The 21816-nt window shown below is 39.7% G+C and overlaps 1 protein-coding gene across 2 annotated transcripts in view; it reads right to left on the bottom strand.

Annotated features, from left to right (window-relative positions):
* sdk1a (sidekick cell adhesion molecule 1a) overlaps positions 1-21816 on the bottom strand; it is a 236673-nt gene that overhangs the window by 36894 nt on the left and 177963 nt on the right. For both annotated transcript variants that reach the window (XM_083524252.1, XM_083524253.1), the window contains exons 14-22: positions 18699-18835; positions 17127-17274; positions 13297-13437; positions 11074-11255; positions 8633-8748; positions 8119-8314; positions 7470-7568; positions 5955-6146; positions 4883-5004 (exon numbers count right to left, since the gene is read on the bottom strand). In XM_083524252.1, coding sequence (XP_083380378.1) covers positions 4883-5004; positions 5955-6146; positions 7470-7568; positions 8119-8314; positions 8633-8748; positions 11074-11255; positions 13297-13437; positions 17127-17274; positions 18699-18835 — 1333 coding nt within the window. The remainder of the gene's footprint in view (positions 1-4882; positions 5005-5954; positions 6147-7469; positions 7569-8118; positions 8315-8632; positions 8749-11073; positions 11256-13296; positions 13438-17126; positions 17275-18698; positions 18836-21816) is intronic.

Genomic DNA, 21816 nt, shown 5'->3' with positions numbered 1-21816 from the left:
GAAGGTTGTGAGTTCAAATCCCAACCCCACCAAGCTGCCATTCCTTGCCCCCTGAGTAAGGCTCTTTAACCCCATAGCTGCTCAGTTGTATGATTGAGCTACAGCGGGGAAAATAAGTATTTGGCACATCAGCATTTTTATCAATAAGGGGATTTCTAAGTGGGCTATTGACACAATATTTCCACCAGATGTAGCCATCAAGCCAAATATTGAATTCATACAAAGAAATCAAAACATTTAAGTATATACATTGAGTCATAATAAATAAAGTGAAATGACACAGGGAATAAGAATTGAACACACTTTATTTAATACTTTGTAGAAAAACCTTTGTTGGTGATTACAGCTTCTAGACGCCTCTTGTATGGAGAGACCAGTCGTCTGCATTGCTCAGGAGTGATTCTGGCCCATGCTTCCACACAAATGGTCTTTAAATCTTGAAGGTTCCTTGGGCCTCTTTTATGAACTTTGATATTCAGTTCTCTCCATAGATTTTCTATGGGATTTAGGTCAGGTGATTGACTGGGCCATTCAAGCAACTTGATTTTCTTTCTTTGAAACCACTTCATTGTTTCCTTGGCCTTGTGTTTGGGATCATTGTCTTGCTGAAATGTCCACCCTCTTTTCATTTTCAGCTTCCTGGTAGATGGCAGCAGATTTTTATCCAGAGTGTCCCTGTACATTTCTCCATTCATCACTGCCTTCAATAATATGAAGTCTGCCAGTTCCCCTTGCTGAAAAGCAGCCCCAAACCATGATGCTTTCATGATGTATGGTGTTCTTGGGGTGGTGGGCAGTGCCATTTCCTCTCCAAACATGGTGTGTAGAATGACTGCCAAAAAGTTACATTTTGCTTTCATCTGACCATACTATAGTCTCCCAATAATCCACAGGCTTCTCCAAATGCTCTTTTGCAAACTTTAACCGAGCCTCAACATGCTTTTTGTTCAGCAATGGAGTCTTGCGTGGTGAGCGTTCATGGATGCCATGGTGGTTCAGTGCATTGCTTATAGTTTTCTTTAAAACAACAGTACCTGCTGATGCATGGTCTTCCTGAAGTTCTGCCCGAGTGGTTCTTGGCTCTTGGCGAACTCTACTGATTATTCTTTGGACTCCTCGGACAGGGATCTTACGTGGAGCACCTGATCGTGGCCGGTTTATGGTGAACTGATGCTCTTTCCATTTCTGGATAATGGCCCCCACAGTGCTCACAGGAACATTCAGCATTCTGGAAATGCTCCTATAACCATTCCCATCAAAATGCTTTTCAACGATAAGATTCCGAAGATCCTGAGAGTTCTTTGCTTTTACCCATCATGAAGTCTTTGCTGTGTGCCTCCTGGGTAATGAGAAGCCTTTATAGGCCATCAATTAGGACTAAAGCAGCTGATATCAATTAGTACTGATAGGGGGCAGGGTTTCTCTCTCAATACCGACAAATTTCATGTGATCTCCTGGCTTTCTATGCCATTTTGCACCTTGTTATCTTCATGTGTTCAATACTTATTCCCTGTGTCATTTCACTTTATTTATTATGACTCAACTTGTATACTTAAATGTTCTGATTTCTTTGTATGAATTCAATATTTGGCTTAATGGCTACATCTGGTGAAAATTTTGTGTTAATCGCCCACTTAGAAATCCCCTTACTGATAAAAATGCTGATGTGTCAAATACTTATTTTCCCCGCTATAAATGTAAGTCTCTCTGGATGAGGGTGTCTTCCAAATGCCATAAATGAAAATAAATAATGAAAATAACTATAGTGTGCTTATGCATCTTCTGTGCTTGGTCCCATATTAATAATAATCGTGAAGTGTAATGATATATATAAATCAAGGTGTGGAAGGAACAGCACAGATTCAAGAGACTGATTGTCACTAGTCAGGTATACGGGGCTAAATAGACAATCCTGCGGTTTAAAGTGTTCACCATGCAGCACAAGTACCAGATGTTTCTGGCATAATTCGGAAGTGCAAGCTAGGCCTGAACCAATCAAAGCTTGCAGCACTCTGAGAGATTTACGATGACCAATGGGGTGTACTGGATATGGTAAGCATTTATGCCAATGTGATCGATGTCTGACGCGTTGCACCTTATGCCAGTGACTGCTGCTGTATTTCATAGAGGGTGTGTACTCAGCAGCTCACCCCCCCACCTCTCTCTCTCTCTCTCTCTCTCTCTCTCTCTCTCTCTCTCTCTCTCTCTCTCTCTCTCTCTCTCTCTCTCTCTCTCCCCGTCACTGACAGATTTCTGCAGCTGCAGATAGCCCTGCCTCAATCAACTTAGCAATTCAAGTGCTGCTAGATGAAAGGCTGAGCGCACCCTTCTGCAAGTCAGGGCCGGCGCCCGTCTTGAAGGTTAAGTCAATTACAAATTACAAGTCACTACTATGATTCAATCTATCATTACTTTTGCAGAAGTTGCCAGCAGCATGAGTGGGGCGGACAGCAGCTCAAGAGCTACAGAGGATGCTGCTGAATCCAATAGAAAGTTTTAACAGAGAATATAAGCCTAGAGAAGCAAAGTTATGCATACCAAAACAGAACGTGCCAAATGATGCATAGGATATTAACAAAGTCCTATAAAAACTGAGTAATAATTCAGAATTGAGTCTAAGCAGTTAATACCAAGTGTGTGTGTGTCTATCAGTATTCAGACCTCATATGTAACTACACACTTAAGTGCTGCATAAAAAAGGTGTGTGTCTCAGTTACCTGCTATTCTGACCTTGAGCACTGCTTATGCTAAGTGCAAAATTTGGCTTTAGCAATGAGCAGTGTCTGACAGATATCACTACAATATGGCACACTGAAATACAGAGTGCCATAATGATATTTAGAAATTGCTTAATTCCATTCAAAGGCAATATGAAATAATAAATATGACACCGATAAGTCATTTATGATATGATAGCTGTTCAGTCTACAAAAAGGCATATTAATCTGAGCCATGGCTGAGATTTTTATGAATCAAGTGTAGCAATGACTGCTTGGTCAGCATATACTGGGGACACGTTCTTTTTCATATAGAGTGGATAAGGCACCAAAACATACAACCTCAATTATAGTATCAAAGTTGGGATACGGCGCTAAATGTAAATAAAAAACAAAATTCAATGAATTGCAAAATCAGTATTCTAATTGTTCCTGTGGGCTCACCACCTGCAGGAGGGACCGTAAGGGACCGGTGCTGAGAGGATTGGGCAGCAGTCGAAGCAGGGGCCTTGACAGCCCGATCCCTGGACACGGAGAAGTGTCTGGGGAATCTGCTTGGACTGCTGCCCCCGCGACCCGAATTACGGATAAGCGGGAGAAAATGAAATGAAATGAATGAATATTCTAATTGCAATAAAAAAATAATCATCTCAAATGATTGAACTGAGAATATATGCCAATATGGGGAGAATATAAGGAAGAAATGCGGTCATTTTAAATTTGCTGCAACATGTCTCCAAAAGGTTGGGACTGTAATTTTGTTAGTATCATTTTGCTACAAAGTCTATTGTAATAGATGCAGTATGCAGTTAGCTTTGTCTTGCTCAAATCTGCAAGGCCTTCCTGGAAAATATGTTTTCTGGATGGAAGCATTTGTTGCTCTAAAACCTGTACATTATATACAGTTCAGCATTGATGGAGCCTTTTCAAATGTGCAAGCTAACCATTCCACAGGCACTAACACACTCCCATACAATCAGAGATACGCCTTTGAACTTAGAGTTGATGATAAGCTGAATTGTCCATGGTTTTCAAAAAAATAAAAATAAATTAATTTCGATTAATCTGTTTTACACTTTTCCTCAGTACATTTAAAATGAGTTTTGGCCCAAAAAGGATGGGTGCATTTCTGGATCATGTTCACAAATGTCCTCTTCTTTTGCATAATAGAAATTTAACCTGCATTTGTGGATGACATGGTAAACTGTGATCACAGACAATGATTTCTGCAAGTGTCAATGAGACGCATTGCAGTCATCAGATATTAACCTAATTTTTTCCTTAACATGGTACATTTTCTCAGTTTAAACATACCGTATAGGTTTTCTATATTTTATTGTGATTAAAAATTTGTGTTTATGAGATTTGCTAATCATTGCATTCTGTTTTTATTTGCATTTTATACTATGTCTCAACTTTTTTGGATTTGGGGTTTAATATTTTGACTAACGAAAAATTTGTAATAAAAAGTGCAATATAATCCAATAATGTCTTGTGGATGGTATCTTTACATCATGCATATCATTAACTGTAAATCAAATGAATATTTTTGGTGTCCTGTGCTCTCAGAAGCTGCAATTCGATCACATGTTTTATTACTGTACCTCTAGTTTATTTTACAAATTAGTAGAATGTGCATGATCAAGTTCAATCCTATATAAGCTATGGGGGTGGAAACCATATTAGTAAAATAAACCACTGATTATGTGAGAAATATAGATACTACTTACCACAATTTATTGACAATATATTGTCTTTTGCTTTTTAAATTTGTCAGCAATGACAATGTGAATTTTCTTCTTCAGACTGCATTTTCTGACTCAGAAGTCAACAAGTAATTTTAGCCCTGTTATCACAGGCTTAAAGACAGGAGCTTGTGTTTAAAAATGTTAGTCTAGATGCTACTGGAAAACTCTGTCTCAGACACGCAAAATCAGGCAATCTCTGAGGCATATACTACACACAGGTCTTTTTAATAGTCTGCACGAATCGCTCAGAAAAACAACATAAATACCTGAGAAAGCCCAACTTTACTCACATAAATACTGATATATGAAGTCCTCAAAACTGAAGATGACCATATGTAACTTTAGGCTGTCTTTATACAACTTGGAGTATTATATGTTCTATAAATTGAAAAATAAAGGATGTCCTGTACCACTTACCTGTCCCTCCACAATCCATTTAGAGATGGACGTTTTCCCATCATCCCCTGCCCGGAATTTCAAAGTGGCAGAACGTGGGCTGATTTTGGATATTTGGAGGTTTGAAGGAGGTCCAGGAAGTTCTGGAACAAAGATCCACTATAAACCTTTTACCTTTAAGAAATTCTAAGAATCAATTGATAGGAAGAGTGAATAATTTTTGAACTACTTCATTTATTGCATTATTTAAATAATTTCTAGGTACGTTCTTAAATAAAATCCAGAAGGTGTACCATGGAGCCCTTCAAAACTATTTTCCCTTCAAGTGCTGTGATAAAAAGGCTGGCTTTTAATTTTGAGAAACTTTGATGGAATTACATTGGAATTAAATCAAATAACAGACGATAGCCGTGCATCTGTCTGAAATCCCCACTGAGTTTCATAGCTGTCTGTTCCTTTAATGTCTCACAATATGCCATTTATCAGCAGGCATTACCGCTCCAGCTTGGCATTCAGCCACTCAAACATTTGTCTCTTTTCTCCGGGAGAAAATCATCTTCTGAGCGAGTTTAAGTGAATCTTTCTCCATTGCAGCAGGATTTGATTTATAGATGAGCATGTACAACAACTTGCCAGCTTCTAAGTGAAAAAGGCCAGCATAAAAGATAATTACTCATCTTCATAACCACAAGCTGGGGATGACTAGCTCCAGGATGAGTAACACAAGTTCTGTTGTGCGTTCTCGTGAGGAAATGGCAGTTTACTGGGTAGTAACAGGGGACGCATGAAGAAATTGCTGATTGCAAATACATCACAGTGAATAATTCTCTTTGTAATCATAGAATGACATAATATCCAGAGTGAGGTGCTGTATAACGGGTAGAAACACAGCTAAATGAGGCTGATTTGAAACAACAGTCTCATGCCGCAAACATAATTAGGCAAAGATATGTTTATGCAAACACCTAATTTTCAGAAATGTTCTGCTTATTATTACATCAGGAATTGCCAATGTGTGTAAATGATTGCTGAGAGTGAAGAAAATTAATTTGAGTTGAATCTGAAAGAGTTTGCTTTGTGAGAAACATCTTACCTGGGGGCACACCAGAGGAAATGGTGGAAGAAGAGAGTGTGCCCATGCCTGCACCGGTCATCGCTGCCACCTCTAAGGTGTAGGTGGTGAGAGAGGTGAGGCCGGTCACCTTGTACTCCAGGGTGTTGTTGGACATGGTGCGTTCTACACGTGACTCCTTTTTGCCCTGAGCCTCCCAGGACAAAAAATAACCTGAAAAAAAAAAATAAAAATGTTGCTCAGAACAGCACTTGAGTCCTTGAGTCATAACCACTAACCAGCAAACAGCTGCTGGGAATAAGACTACTCCGAAATCCTCATTTCATGAACTCCAAAGTGTGACAAATGCACTCATGGGTCTTAGAGCAGAGAGCATTTTTTTTTCAGAGGTTCCAGTTAGAACTAAACAATCTCATACTCTCTGCTGGGTGAGCTTGTGGAGTGACGGTTTCGGACCTTGGACCCCGTTACCTAACCTGGATCTAACTGAGACTAATAGCCAGCAGAGGTCCTGTGTAATTTGCTGTTTATTGGGAGTATTTTCCACCACAGTCAGCACTGTTTCCAATCACTGAATGTCCTGTTCCATTGAGGCACTCATAAATCAAGCTTTGCACCGAGACGCCCAGCTTGAAAACAAGCATACAACATTCAAAGGGTACCGATGCTGTGTATACTGATATAGACAAGAGCCGTTCCTTCTAATGCGCTTCTAATCTCATCCGTCTCTCTGCCCTTAATCTACATTCAATGCCTTTCCTTCACGGGGGCTGTTTAATCTATGTCCAGTATCACCGTGTTGCTTACACATTCGTCTTCATCTCTTTTTCTCTCTATTGAGTGTATGTGGGAAGAAGCCTTTCATCTTGCAGGAGCCGCTACATCTTTTGCCAGATAAGAACACTGCAGGTTTTTTTATGCATTTTACATTTCTTCATTTCTGTTGGTAACCAGTAATTGTGAGATGAAATGCACACACACACACACACACACACACACACACACACACACACACACACACACACACACACACAATCCTTTTCAGAGCAGAGCTTTTGGTGCTCAATTGTTTTTGCCAAATCTGTTTTGTTTTTTGCACTGAAAACAGTTATACAAATGGAATAAATGTAATAATTTCCTTTATGTGAGAAATCAATGTATATGCTTTAATATACCTTTACAAACAGTGGCATATTTAGAAAAGAAAAAAAAGAAGAAAAAAAAAGACTCAGGTGCTGTGCTGGGTAATGAAATGCTTAGCCACAGAGGGGGAAGGAACTGATTTCATTTACACACAAAATAATGTAATTTTAAGAAACAAATGCTTTGGCTTTGCAGAGTGTTTGGCTTTTTCAATAGCATCTTCTGATCATGTGAAAATATGACAAAGGATTTTGGCCAGAAGGGAGGAATCCTGTTGACTAGGATAATACTGGGCTTTATTTTTTAAAAACATCTGCTTCCCAAGGGTGTTGTACCGCGAGCGATGAGCTGCTGTTTGACGTGGGAACACAACATGTAGGACAAAAAACCCACCTGTGATGATGCCGTTTTTCTCCACAGGCTCCTCCCAGCTAACTCGCAGAGATGTGTCGAGGATTTCAGTAAAGCTCAAACGCCCTACAGGGCCTGGAACTGAGGTGTAAAAAACACACACACACACACACACACACACACACACACACACACACACACACACACACACACACACACACACACACACACACACACACACACACACACATAGTCAACACCCACAATGGAAGACTGTCACAGAGTTTACCCTCCCTAATGCTGATTTCTGACACATTGCACTGCACCACCAGCTCACTACAGCAACAACTAGTGATGAGCTAATCAAATTACCCTCACTTGTAAAATTATGGATGCATTTATGCACACCTTGAAATGTCGAAGCATGTTGACATTATATTTCTGGAACAATGCATTTAATTAATGTCACTTTTTAAACTTTTGACAATTAGTATTCCACACCTTGCCCTTTATAGCCGAAAAAATGGCAGCAGAAGCCCCCGTGTAAAGTCACACTTCACAGTGGCATAGAATAATAATTAAAGACAAAAGCAGGCACAATTTTGGTCTTTAGGCAATTAATGAGCACAAGAAGTTCCAGTAATGGCTTAGATGTGAAGTAAAAGGAGTAGGACGCATGGTCGGTACTCACTGTCCTCGTGCGTCTGGATGAGATTCTGAGTGCTGCGAGGGCCGTTTCCTGGCGTGGTGAAGCACAGCACTGAGGTCAGGTACCAGGTAAACTTCTTCAGGCTATTGATGTAGCCCTGATGACGTGTACCATGGTAATCAGGGGTGATGGTCACCACTGTGGTGGCTTCAGGTGAGTGTTCAGGCCAAGCCATTAGCTGACAGTTAGTGAGACAGATAGTGATAGTGAGATAGATAGAGGTGTCTTTCAGACAGGACTCCAAACAACCTTACTGAGATTAGATTCACTCACTCATGGGATACCGGTTAAGAAACAGAGTTTGAAACTAGATACAGCAGTTTGTGGGATATTTTCTTCATCAGAACACTGCATATGTATTGTCTGCTCTGTAATCCTGTGCTTAGATTGGTTTTCAACCGCTATTTGCATCCAATTAAAATTTGTGAATTTAAAAGATGCGGTTTGGTTATATCCTCCACACAAAGTAGCGATGAGAAATAAATAAAGGGATTACCTTGTAACCTTGATTAATGCCATTTATGAACTGCTGAGGTGGCGGATTCCAAGTAAATTTTATGGTGGTTGAGTTGACAGCAATAACCTCAACATCCTGAGGGGGTGCTGTGGGAACTAAACAAACAAAAGGAACTCTCAAATGACAGCTATATAAATAATATAATCATAATGGCAGAACAACACTAAAGGTATGTATTATTGGATTTTTGCCCATTTTGATCCAGTATATTGACATGCAATTATATAATAGAGCTTAATAGCTACACTGACCGACTTTATCACAAGTTCTCTATCCTGACTTTTACAATTGGCTCACATTATAGGCTCTCACTTATGCCCATTGTATTATGACACAAATCTGACTGTATGCATAAATTTGGGTAGTGATCAAGTTTCAATATTTGAAATAAGCTAGCATTAGTTGATTATGTGACTGAATTAAAGCAGTCAGTCTCTTAGTAATAAACATTTATTTATAAAGTACATTTAAAAACAACAAATAATATGCAACAAAATGTTAAAAAATAATTTCAATTATTTCAACATCTATCACGTCCTTTTCAGCCCAGACGTTTTCTGTGTTTTTTTGTGGCTATTTGAATATTCGAGTCTGAGAGATCAGAATTATGTTGCAGTTCCTCAGTGAGAGTTGCACAGGAGGAACAAGTCATGCACATAAAAATGATCTTCACTTACAATCAATTATAAATTCTGAGTATTTTCATTAATTCACATTTATGCTTTTGTCAAATAAAGACAAGTGCAATATCCCCAAAATCAAGCTTGCCATAGGACCTTCACGTGGGCCAAACTCATATGCAACGCTGATGAAAGAGCACATAATACCTTAATAGTGATTTCACTGTAGCCTTCAACATTACTTATTCCATACACCTTTGCCTGCTGAGACATTTCAGCTGTGAAATGATAATGGATAAGAATGACTCGTCTTCTTTTCATGTCCATATTCCTAAAGGAGGCTAATAATTGGTTTGGAGAAAATATGGTAGCAAAAAGCACTTCAAAAGGTCTCTATGTCCACTTTTAGTATTAGGGGGGGAAAAAAACCCCGGCAAGAATGAAAGCTAATGTCCTGGATGCAGTAGCGTTTGTTAAATAACCACTTTATATCTGACGTCACTGGATGCTTTCAATGCAAAGTCTAGACTGTTCCTTTACAATATATGCATGTTAATGTGCATGTTTTAGACTCCTAACTGCTTTGCCACAGTTCTTTCAAACCAGGTACATTTCAAGGAAAAGGTAAGTTTTTTGGACAGTGGTGTAAAAAAGGCCAAAAGCCATGACCACTTGAAAAAAATTCCTATTTAAAGTGTCAGAAATAAAGAGGTATTCACGTTTGTATATAGAATAAGAATATCAGTATTGCATGGTTTTGGTGCATTTTTAGCTCTGAGATATTCAGTCTTTTCAAATTATAAGCTGAAGTAACAAACACTTAATTTATATTTGATGGCCACTCCAAAAGGCCAGAGCTAGACAGCTAAACAGCTGTGCAGCAGCAGGAGGAAAATGCCTGATTTAAACAAAAGAGTTTCTTTCATTTTTTTTTCCTTTTAAGACAGATTGCTCTTTGTTATTATTTTCTCTGACATGTGGTGAAAGGGATTTCTTAGCATACAATATACTGTGGGTCAACTGCTTGTACACCACCTACAGGATTTCAGACTATTTGTTTCACTGCATTTATTGCATCTGATAAGCAGTAGCAGTAAATTTATACTCTGTCATGAGTGCTATATTTTAGAGAATATCATGGCATACTGCCAGTCAGGCTTGTGAGAACCAATTAAAAGTCTGCTCTTAAAAGCTGTTAACAGATTCAAAATGCACGACTTTGTTACAAAATGGCCACTACCAGATTTTACATAATTAACATGGGATAACTGAGAAGCTAATTCAACTGGACATTTATTTAATCAAAATCATGAACAGTGGAAAGCCAAGTGTGTGGCACAGATTTTAACTTTCATCCCGATTCTGAAGCAATCCACCAAGAAATTAAGTCGGTCTGCCTAACGTTTACGCTGCACAAAAAAACCCTTTTCAAGCATGATAAATTCAGCAAATGAAGTATCTCGGTGTGGTTTCAAGTACATTGGCTCTCAATCGTCTAAATGACCAATCAGATGTGTCTGCAATAGATTGGACCAGTATCCTAGTTTAATTGAAATTTATAGCAATGGATCAAAAGGGAATAATAGATGTAATAGTTTTGAACTGGATTAACATCAGCAGAAGTTTGCCGCTTGTGAAATGGAATGAAATAGCATGTCTACTTAAGGCCAGCCTGCGCTAAAACATGGTCTCTAACCAGCTCTTGTCTTGCTGGCCCACTTTTCATTTGCGAGTTCAGCTTAAAGGAGAGAAGCTCTAAAAAAAAAGAAGGAAAGAAAGAAAGAGTGATTGAGGTCTCACCTCCCTGGAGCGTGTACTCAGCGACAGGCTGGCTGAAGACACCGAGGCCAGCTCCTGTGTACGCCGCCACCTGGATCTCATACTGTGTCCAGATGATGAGCTCGGTGATGAGGCAGTAGTTGATATCAGGACTAGTGATGTTTTGCTGTTGGTACTCGCCAGGGAGCCCTGCCAGCCGATACCTGCAGCAGAAGGAAGAATCGATGAATCCATGAATGAGCAGTTAAAAACAATGATTTCTTCGCGAGACGCCGCTTTATTATAAGTCATTGCAATAGGCTGCAATAAGCAGCTCTTGCTCCTTTTTCTTTTTTTCTTTCTTCTCACTTGATGAATCCTATTCATCAATATACTGTGCTAGACACTATTTACAAGCAACCATGCTTACACTTCAAGCTGATGGAGCTAAAAGAACAGTTGGTCAAACATCAGGAGTGCAGAAGGCGATAAGGGATTCACTTCTATAGGTCATTAACTTCAAATTTATGTTAATCTCGTATTATTCTACGATGGAATGGTAGAGGTGAGGTGGTGGAGTGTGTTGGCAGCCTGAGCAGATGGGTTCCCTGTCAGATGCTCGGTGTCTTCCCTCAGCTACAGGAGGCCTGTAGGGGATGACTGTTTGGATCTCCTCATGCTGTACAGGTTTTCATTGCTGTGCCGAGCATCTCAGCCCACATAGTGAGAGCAGCTGTGGGTACGAGGTGCGCTCCCCTAGAAACACTGCAGGCCCGGGCAAACACAATTTAGCTATCAGTATGCTCAGTCTCTCATCAGAAGGTGAGAAACATAAACCATGCCTCCAGGAACCTCAACTTAAGCTGTGTGTGCACTGAACCCAAAAACTGCTGTTCTATTTACTATTACAAAACTGGATTTATATTTCTGTAAACCCGTTGTTTTTGTGTTCAGGCTAAGCAATTTAACTGAGACAAGCTTCCTAAATTACTCCACCAGGAGGGACACACGACACAAAGTGCAGCATGAAATCAGTCCTTACCAAAAAACAGGTACAAGATCATTCTTTCAATGCATATGAATGGATCTAACAGCTTGAACAGCTTACATTATGTTGTTCGTAAACTAGAACACTGGAAAAGAAACACTCAGAGATACAGGCATCAAAGTTTCAAATAGACTTTTTGTACTCTTGTGAAGTTAGATTATTAGCCATCTGGTTAGCATTGGCACAGTCATGAATATGACTTAAAATCCTTTTAGAAATCTTGTCAGATTAGCGCTTGTTAGCTGTTGGCTAGCAGGAGGGATAATAATTGCTTAAAATGACTAAAAATTTCTGTCAGAAATGTCTAAAGCTTGCTCATGCTCATATATACATTACAATTACAACCACAATATTAACCATTTATTATTGGGACAAAAATAATGCTCACAGAATTGTGTCAGGTTGCGGTAAGTCATACTACTATATATATCCAAAGGGTAGCTCATATTACTATATACTGTATCCAAAGAGTGAATAGAAAGGACTTGCTCAGTATACGAAGCATAAAAGCTCATCTGGCAAGCACAGAGGAGGTAGTGACATGGCATGAATGCTTCTGGAATGGGTTCCACGAATCTTTATTGATGATGTAACTCAACAAGGTAGCAGCTGGTGAATTCAGAAGTCTAGAAAAACATTCTGTGAGTCAATTAACATAGAATGCATCAAATCGAATTGAAATCAACTTTATAATACAACAAGACTCTCAGGCAAAACATACTTTTAACTCAGGTGAACAGTTTTTGCAAGTAAATATATACAATCAAACATGAAGAGTTATTCACTTTGGCCATCTATTCAAATACTTTTGCTCACCTATACATTGACCAGTCTGCCATGTTCTACAGTGGTTAACAAATTCAGATATAAATATTAGGATAGGAAAGCTAATATTCTATTCATTCTGTATCTTTTGAGGATAAAACTAACTTTTCTTTATATACCAAAAATGTCCTTAAAATTGGTGTTCTAATACTTTCTTTTGAAAAGGGACTGTAGTTAGACTTACTGTATATAAGACCAGTAGAAATAATTGCAAGAAGTTGCAAGCGGTAAAACTGTGCATTGTGAGTGTATTCAGCTGTAATAACAGTCATTCAGCATGGTTTTCAGAAGTGTTTTATAGCCTACTGAAACACCTATATTCACAGTGAAGAATAGAGAGAGCGCATTAAACTTATGTGACACTCTGTGGTAGCGAGACAGCAGGTCCCTACCTGAGGACGTAACCTCTGAGAACACCATTGAGCTGCGGTTCCGGAGGGGGCTGCCACTGCACCATAATGGACTGATTTGTGCGTCCGCTGGCTACTATGTTTTTGGGTGGAGCGCTGGGTGGCTCTTCCCGAAGCATCAATCTACAGGGGAGAATGGGAAGAATAAAAAAGACATAGTTGAAGTAAGAGCACCGAATGCTCAGGCATTACTTCTTCACATACACATATACACATACAAGTTGTCTTATGTAACCCATTTGCTGCTCGCTATTTATATTTTTTTTCTGAACTTGAGTTTGCTGACTCGCTCTGGGGCATAACAGAAAAAAAAATTAGTGAATGTGAAAAACTATAACCCTCTGGTCAGAAGTCCATTTCCCAATCTGGCTCGCTACGATGCATCCGCCCACTTCATCAAAAGCACTCAAAGCTCTAGCTGTTTTCCAGGAAGAGCCTCCCTTGGCTCGGAGCACCCCGGGGTCCTCTGACCTGCGAGGTTACCACATTTTCAGCTGTTTATATTATCTGTAGCGTATGGCTTGGACTTAGTGACTAGTTTAGGCAATAATCGGTAATGATCTATCCTCAGATCATCTGTTCACCTTTGTTATGGGTGCATACAGCATTAGTATTTAAATGTTGTAACAAATAATTCATCCATCATCAAAGTTAAGGCTATTTATGTTGGAAGACAGGCCAATTTATCGCTTTTAGGGGCCTGTGGTGCTCACTTCCTTTGACAATATGGGCTCTGCTGGAGTCCGAGGAAGGTTAAAAGCTTAAAAGCTGTGGCCTTTTCGGTGTACGTACATGCTCCATAATGACATTTATCCCATCGTGCGGCAAGAGTAAAAAAAAAACAACCTTAAGCTTCAAAGCCCTTGTCCTTTTGTTATTTCGGTGTATACTTTGTGCATCTGGGGGCAGTCGGTCTGAAAGAGCAATTAGCCAAGATGCAAGCAAACATACAGACTATATAATTGCATGATAACTAAAAAGTAAGTTATAAGCATTAGTATCTTCCAAAACAACAGGAGTATCCATACCACCCAAATGTATGCTCTTTTTAATTAATGGCATATAAAAAAATCTATCAGAGCTGGACGCTTCATAAAGTCCAAGGGTTCATTCCGCCTTATGTATTTCATGCTAATGGACAGTTAAATCTGCATTAAATTTTAATGGGATCATTGGATTATTCAGATTTATAGGCACTGCCTTCCTAAAACTCCTTCCACTTGTTATTTCTCCCCAGAAGTCCATTTCATAAATTAATGCCCCCAATAACCGATACTGTGGTGGCTCTTGCTCTGTAAATCTGCCTAATCATGGCCATAAGGAAGAGCCGCTCTGCTCTGTTGGCTTTCAGATGCTTTCGCCCTGCCCTGTCCTGTCCTGTCCTTCAAGCAGTATTTACACATTTGCTACACATAGTCACAGTGAATCACTGGACATTAAACATCTGCCTCTGCGCATAAACAATGAAAAGAAGCGGCCATTAATTTGTGTATGGAATGCGCCACATATAGCCACTTGGGACTGCGGGGGCTAATGAAACGGCCTTAAAGAGTCTGGCAGCGTTTGAAACACAGCCAGTTAATCATGCCTGGTGTTTAAAGTCCACTGGTTATTAATGGACCCCTCCATCAACAGTAGAGCTTGAGTGATCGCTAGGATTTTTGCATGTGGAGACCAACATTTATGGTAGGTTGTGGCAAGCAACCCTTGTTGAGCACAAAAACCCAGTGGCATAAAGCTGTGTTTGTATTTGTGTGTGTGTGTGTGTGTGTGTGTGTGTGTGTGTGTGTATCCACACACTCATTATCTGCTGTTCCGTTATGTTTTTTTGGCCACGTCAGGCGTTTACGCTTGTCTCTGCTTAATAAGGCCAGAAAGGACAGATGTGACAGCAAGCAGGAAGACATATGCCTGTAGGGAGAAGAGTGATTGGCTCCTTCAAGGCAACTGTCTCAGTCAAACAGTGTCCCCAAGCTGACTGTCTTCAGCAAAGTGTCTGACATGGTAAAGTTTGCTGTATTAGACACCTCTGGTTGCTGTATTAGACACTCCTGTTAAAAAAAAAAAAAAAACTTAAACACTTCATATTTGAGCAAAAGAGCCTTGTGTATCTGGATTAAACACCTCTGCCTGTACTTCCAGTGAAAAAATAATTGTATACAAAATATCCATTGCAATAGAGTGTATGAAATTGCAGGGAAAAAGTACTTCATATATCAGGCAATTCTTTGTTCTGCTCTGTTTTTTCCCCTCTCCAGGATCAGAGATTAAAAAACTCCTAATTCAGTTCTTTCTATTCTTTCTCATATAAGAATGGAAACACGTTCAGTCATATTTCTGTAGCTAAAAGTAGCTTAATTGTACTCGATGAACAAATAAGAGCAAAGGAGCAAATGGTTACACATTATTCATGCACCTGTTTTCTAAAGAAATAAAAACCCAGCAGTAATCAGCTCGAGTAAAAACCCAGCCACGGCAATAATTGCGAAATAAAAGCAAAAAAGAAAAATTAAGTGGTTTGGAAGGGGCTTGGCGTGAACCTTCCGGGACGTGTTTCTTTAAAATGAGGTCATTCATGAATAAAAAATTAAATTTTTAGCTCTAGATGCTGCACCAGTATTTAACCTGGATGTCATAAATAATTTTAGAAAGCTAATCTAATAAATATGTGTCTGTGGAACGCAGCAATAGAAGTCTACCAACAAAAGTTTTGGCGGTTGCTTAAAAGTCTAAAGTGCCAGAGCTTTTATCACTGTTTTCAGAACAAGGTGTTCAGATAAGTCAGAAATTATTACCAAGAGAGAACAGATGGAAGAGGCCACTGGTCACATCATATGATTAGCATTGTGCTTGCCTGAGAATTGCAATAATGTCACTGAACATGATCCTCCACTGGTTTGCTTTTACCAAAATTGTTTACTCACAATCACACACATTATAGAGATGAAAGGTTTTGCCTCTGTGAAATCTGCTACAATGTTGTTACCTATAAGATTCCACATCCTGTTTAGCTTTCTTGCTGAAATCTCAATGTGTTAAAGCCACTACATATATAGCTAGGCTTTGGGAACAGAAGTAACTAATTTCAGAATGAAAATATGCTATCGAGGGTGTGTGATAGCAGTTTCGTTCCTTTTCCCTGAGCAGAGGTGCCATGTTTTAGCATGTCTGGCACTGATAAGGGCTGCTGGTGTGAGCAGGACTGAGGTGTCTGCCACCCACAGCTCCAGGCTGTGTGGATGTGAGCTGCTCCAGGCGCTGATTACAGCACAATGTGCGAGCACGAGCCTGCCACTCTGTGCCCGAACGGTACGCTTGTTCACCGCACACCGAGGGTGCTACAGGGCTATGACAGGAGAAATCACATTTAAAATCACAGTACAGTGGAGCTGTATAAGTGGGATATATTTATCCGTCCTCTATCAGAATAAGATAAGCAAAAGCATGCTGCTTCATGCTTGTGCTTCCAAATAAACGAATTGCAACTGTCAGCTAATTCATGCAGTGCTAAATCATACATATTTTACAAAATAGTAGTGCATCATGCTGGCATTGTGAGATAAATCCGTATGTCGAAATCTGAGCTTTCTCAGAAATAGACAGACTGCAGGTTCCTGTTAAATGCTAGTCAAGATCGTGGTCTTATCACGTTTCAGATCACAGGTGACTGATATAAAGTGTGAAGGCAACACCTAAGATTGTTTGCTTATCAGTGTCAAAAAAATAAAAAAAGGAATTTATTTCTAATGGAACCGCAAACAAATGTGTTGTTACTGATATGTTGCAAATGTGTCGTTACTGATGTTCCTTACCGATTTGTCTCACTGCTGTACTGTCCTTTTCCGACTTGATTGACAGCACACACTCGGAACTGGTAGGATCGTGCTGGAGTTAGACCGGTCACCTCGGCTATCGTCAGCATCGGATTAACATTTGGTAAGTAAACCCTCCATGGAGAATCTAGAATCGCAAGAGGTATTCGTTCAGAGATACACACACACACACACACACTGCTCAGAGCAGAGCAAATAGCTATTCAGTGTTAGTATAGCTGACTTATTTGCTCAGTATAGGGCTCTAACCGAGGCTCCTAATCGCACATCGCTTTCAAGCCTGGATTCCCCACTAGAACATGAGCAATTATTAATACTTAATGATCAGATCAAACAACATTGAGGCTCTTTAGAGAAATTAGCTTGAAAATTATACAAAGGATTGCACTGTGGATTTGTAATCAAAGCATATTAAAGCAGCACTACACTTTATTATAGGAGGCAGTGCGGATGGTGAACTACTAATAGGATGGGGGCTATTATAGATAATTTGTTCACAGCACTACAGATGTATGGACTGGAGGAGTTTGCTGTTGAAGGTAAATCAGAAAAGCAAGGATGGTGGAAATCACAGCAAGGGAGAGTTTGTAACGGCTGCAAATCCATATTTTTAGCATGACTATGCGTTAAAATCAAGGTTTTTTCAGCAAACTGTGGGGTGATTACACTTCACTGGCAATAACACTAGCTTATTTAATGCAATAGTAAAGTGTTTCACATTGAAAAATACAATTTTGGATGCAAGTGGCATTATGGTAAAATGGTCATGGTAAAATGAGCAGATGTTTAGAAGCAGCCTTTTTTTTTCCGCTGTGGTCCAGGTGTTTTTGACATCCTAGGGGCATACAGCAGTGTTACACCCCCACCTCTGCCTCTATCTCTACCTCCACCTCAGCTCATTCCTCACTGTCCACTCACAACCTGAGCAGACAATCCGCTCCATTCTGGCACGATAGTGGTGATGGAGTGTCTCCACGCTTCTATACATCTCTGTTCTTTCACAAGACGGCACTCTTTAAGTAAGATCTACCTTCTTTATCTAGAATAATTTATCTTTATCTAAGCGCACTTAGCATGACTCTGACCCTCTCATGCCACCAGACAAAGTGTGTGTGTGTGTGTGTGTGTGTGTGTGTGTGTGTGTGTGTGTGTGTGTGTGTGTGTGTGTGTGCGCGAGTGTGTGTGTGTGTGTGTGAGAATGCGTGTGCACATGTACTCCTGGGGCTGAATGTCAACTGTAGCAACGTCGACTAGTCAACGTGACAGAAAAAAAGGCTAAATGTACCTTTTAAGCATTTGACTTTAATTGAACATTGTTGTTTTCGTTAGTGATTTTATGCTGACGTGTTCCCTGCAAGGTTTTTCACTCAAGCGCATTTTGGGAATACGTTCATTATTGAACACAGAAAGTATTAAAAAAGTGAAATCCTAGAATTGTGTTTTTATCAAGCAGGCTTTGGTATGTCTTGCACTAAGGATTCCTAAACTTTGAAAACTAGTATAAACAAAGAGTCATACAACACCATGTCATGGCACAAAGCAAACACGTACTGTTCTCTGAGAGCTCCACGATGTAGTGCAACAGGGGGCTATTTCCATCAAAGGGCCTCATCCAGGAGAGATGCACGCTGCGGCTGTCGGTGTCGTTCAAGCTGGCCTGCAGGTTCCGTGGTGAGTGAGGCAACTCGCTGTGTACAGAGAAAAGTCATACAAGTTTAGAGTCAGGACCCACAAACACAACCAGCATGCAATACAGATCTAAAATCCTCCTTCGAGGTATAGGAAAAACTTCCAATGTGAATCTCAGTCTTCTCAATGTGTCTTTTTAATGCTTTCCCTAACACTCTGCGCCGTGCCTCCCTTTGCTTTGGTTGGTCTGCTCCCCTTTACATGCTCTCATCAGGGTTCAAAGAAAATCACTCTGAATCCAAATTCCCCTGTTAATATTATTAGCTACACTATATGCATTTAAAAATCCCATTCCACATTTTGGTCTAGTGGTTAGGATGCAGCGCTCTCACCGCTGCGGGCCGGGTTCGATCCCCGGTCAGGGAACCAACCCCAGCCACTCTCAGTGCCGGTCCCAAGCCTGGATAAATGGGGAGGGTTGCCTTAGGAAGGGCATCCAGCGTAAAAACATGTGCCAAATCAAACATGTGGATGATCCGCTGTGGCGACCCCTAACAGGAGAAGCCGAAAAAAAGTTTTTCACATGTACCCTATTTGCTGTTATAATAACCTCCATTCTACTGGGAAGATGTTTCAATATATTTTGGTGTGTGCTAGCGGAGTTTTGTGCTCATTAAGCCGCAAGGGTGTTAGTAAAGTCAGATACCGATGTAGGCATCTTCCATTCCAACCCATATGTTCTTGGAACTGGCTTTGTGCATGGGGACATTGTCATGCTCGAACAGGTTTGGGTCTCCTCGTTGAAGTGCTACTGCATACAAAGTTGTAAACAATTGGGTGCCTCTAACTTTGTGGTGACAGTTTTTTGGGTAAGACTCACATATGGCTGGAAAAAATCAAATGTTCCAATCCTTTTGCCCATCTAGTATATGCTTGTCGTTTTTTTTTTTTTAACAGAGTTGGCATGGTTTGGCTTCGTATTGCAGTCATGTATCAACACATCAACAGCACTTTCAGTCCGAGGAAAGTTTTCTAGTCTAAATTAAACCTAGAGAAAGAATCATTAAAGCTCCAGATTCCATCACTTCTCTTTTATTCTTTTTAACTCGGCAAGAAACTTTTGACGATCTCACACAAGGACCCCGATACGTGCCTCTGATCTTGTGCATGTCTGCTGACAAGAAAAAAGAAATGGAGAGACTCGCATCCTGAAGAAGCGATACATTCTTCTACAACTATACACATTACATTCCACTTAAAGATTGTTAAAGCTCACTTGTGAACTTGATTTCCTGAACAGAAAACAAAAGTCTATAAATAATGACTCCAGGCTGTAGTCAAAACGGTAAAGCCTCTTTCTTAAGTAATTCTTAAGCAATATAACTGCTGCATGGTTAAATAATCTATTGCCAGTGGAAAGGAAATCGGACTAAAAAGCCTTTTCTGTCTAATGACATGGGCAGTCATGCTAGGTAGGTTGAGAATACTTTCAATGCCTTATTCCACAGAACCCATCTTCCTTGACAAACGGCTACAACTGTTAATAAGGACCGAACATTGTCACAGACAATCCTAATCCTACATTGTGTATTCCTATATATGTATTCTCCACGAATCCGCACAAACAGATTAAAAAGATTATTTTGTTTAAACCTAGAAATTTTTACCTCGAGGCTATCTTTAAATTATTAAGCAATACCAATCAGCATTTAATTATATGATAAACTCTGATCAGGAACCAAAGAGCAGCAGCTTTGAAAAAGATAAACACTTTCATCACACAATTTATAAAACTTAAACCGAAACCTCATAACATATACAACATCAGAAGATTTAAAAGTAGAGGAGCGAAAATCAGATGTACAGAAATACGATTAGCAGCCTGCTGCTTTCCAAATGTCTTTGGATGTTTGTGTTAACAGGCATCTGAAATATAAAAGCACTTGGAAACCAGATGGAAAGAAAACTCTGAGAAAATGTTCCCACCAAAAAAGACGTTAGTCTACAAGCTCCTGCTGGGAATTCTAGCCCACATCAGCAAACTACTATAATACTCAAACCTGAGCTTAATGAACAAGTGGGTGCTGTTAAATACACAATGTTGTTTAACAGAGTAAATATGGGTATGCAGAGCGCACAGACTGCCCTGGAGAAAGTACAGACAAGAGCCAGACTGTGCTAGAGTGTCAGAGTGAAGCATTTCCTGGCATATAAGCCACGGCTCCAGCATTGCAACTGAGATAACAGATTACAAACTTTATTTTGATAAAAGATTGCTGAATATTTTCTTAAGATAACAGATTTCCAGTATTCACCCATGTGTCACAAAGTCCCAACATTGTGAGTTAGTATCACGCAATAAATGTTCCATTGGATCATTTCACCAGGCATCTACCGTTTTACATTCCTTCCCTGCTCCAGCACACACCCATCTCCCAAAATGACTTTCTGCACCATGTGTTTTGTGTCATCAAACGAATAAAGCAGTGATTGAGACTTTTTGAAAATGCACAGAGTAATAGGCTCATTGTTATGCCACAATGTTCTTCCAAACCATAACATGAACATCAGTTTGGATAATTACACCATGCTTTTCATTAGAAAGGAAAATGTTTGGTAAGAGCATGAGTAGATGTCAAAAAAAGGCAAAATGCCAAATAATAAAAATCGATTCATATTTCAAAATGAAGAAGTAAACTCTCAATTTAAGTACCTTAACCAAATCCACATCTAAACATCCAAATGTGAAATCCAAAAGCTTTTTGCTACACCATAAGTTACAACCAACAGACCTCTATAATATGACAAAAAAACAGCTAGAAAATAGAGGGAAGCAATGCTAACAAAGGCATGTTAATAGTGAAAAAGAAAATCCTGCATAGATTTTTATTACTATTATAGTTGCTGTTTAGCTAATTGCACAAGCAGGTGTTAAGTAGCGTGTTAATATTGTAGAAAACTTCTGGATTCTGGAGTGTAAATGTGGAGATTTGGTTAATAAAGTCAGGTACTGATTTTGGGTAAGGAAACCTGGGGTGCA

Source organism: Silurus aristotelis (genome assembly GCF_946808225.1).
Source record: "Silurus aristotelis genome assembly, chromosome: 21".
Classification (NCBI taxonomy): Eukaryota; Metazoa; Chordata; class Actinopteri; order Siluriformes; family Siluridae; genus Silurus; species Silurus aristotelis.
The sequence above is the reverse complement of the archived record's forward strand: the minus strand, read 5'-3'. Positions and strand labels throughout refer to the sequence as shown.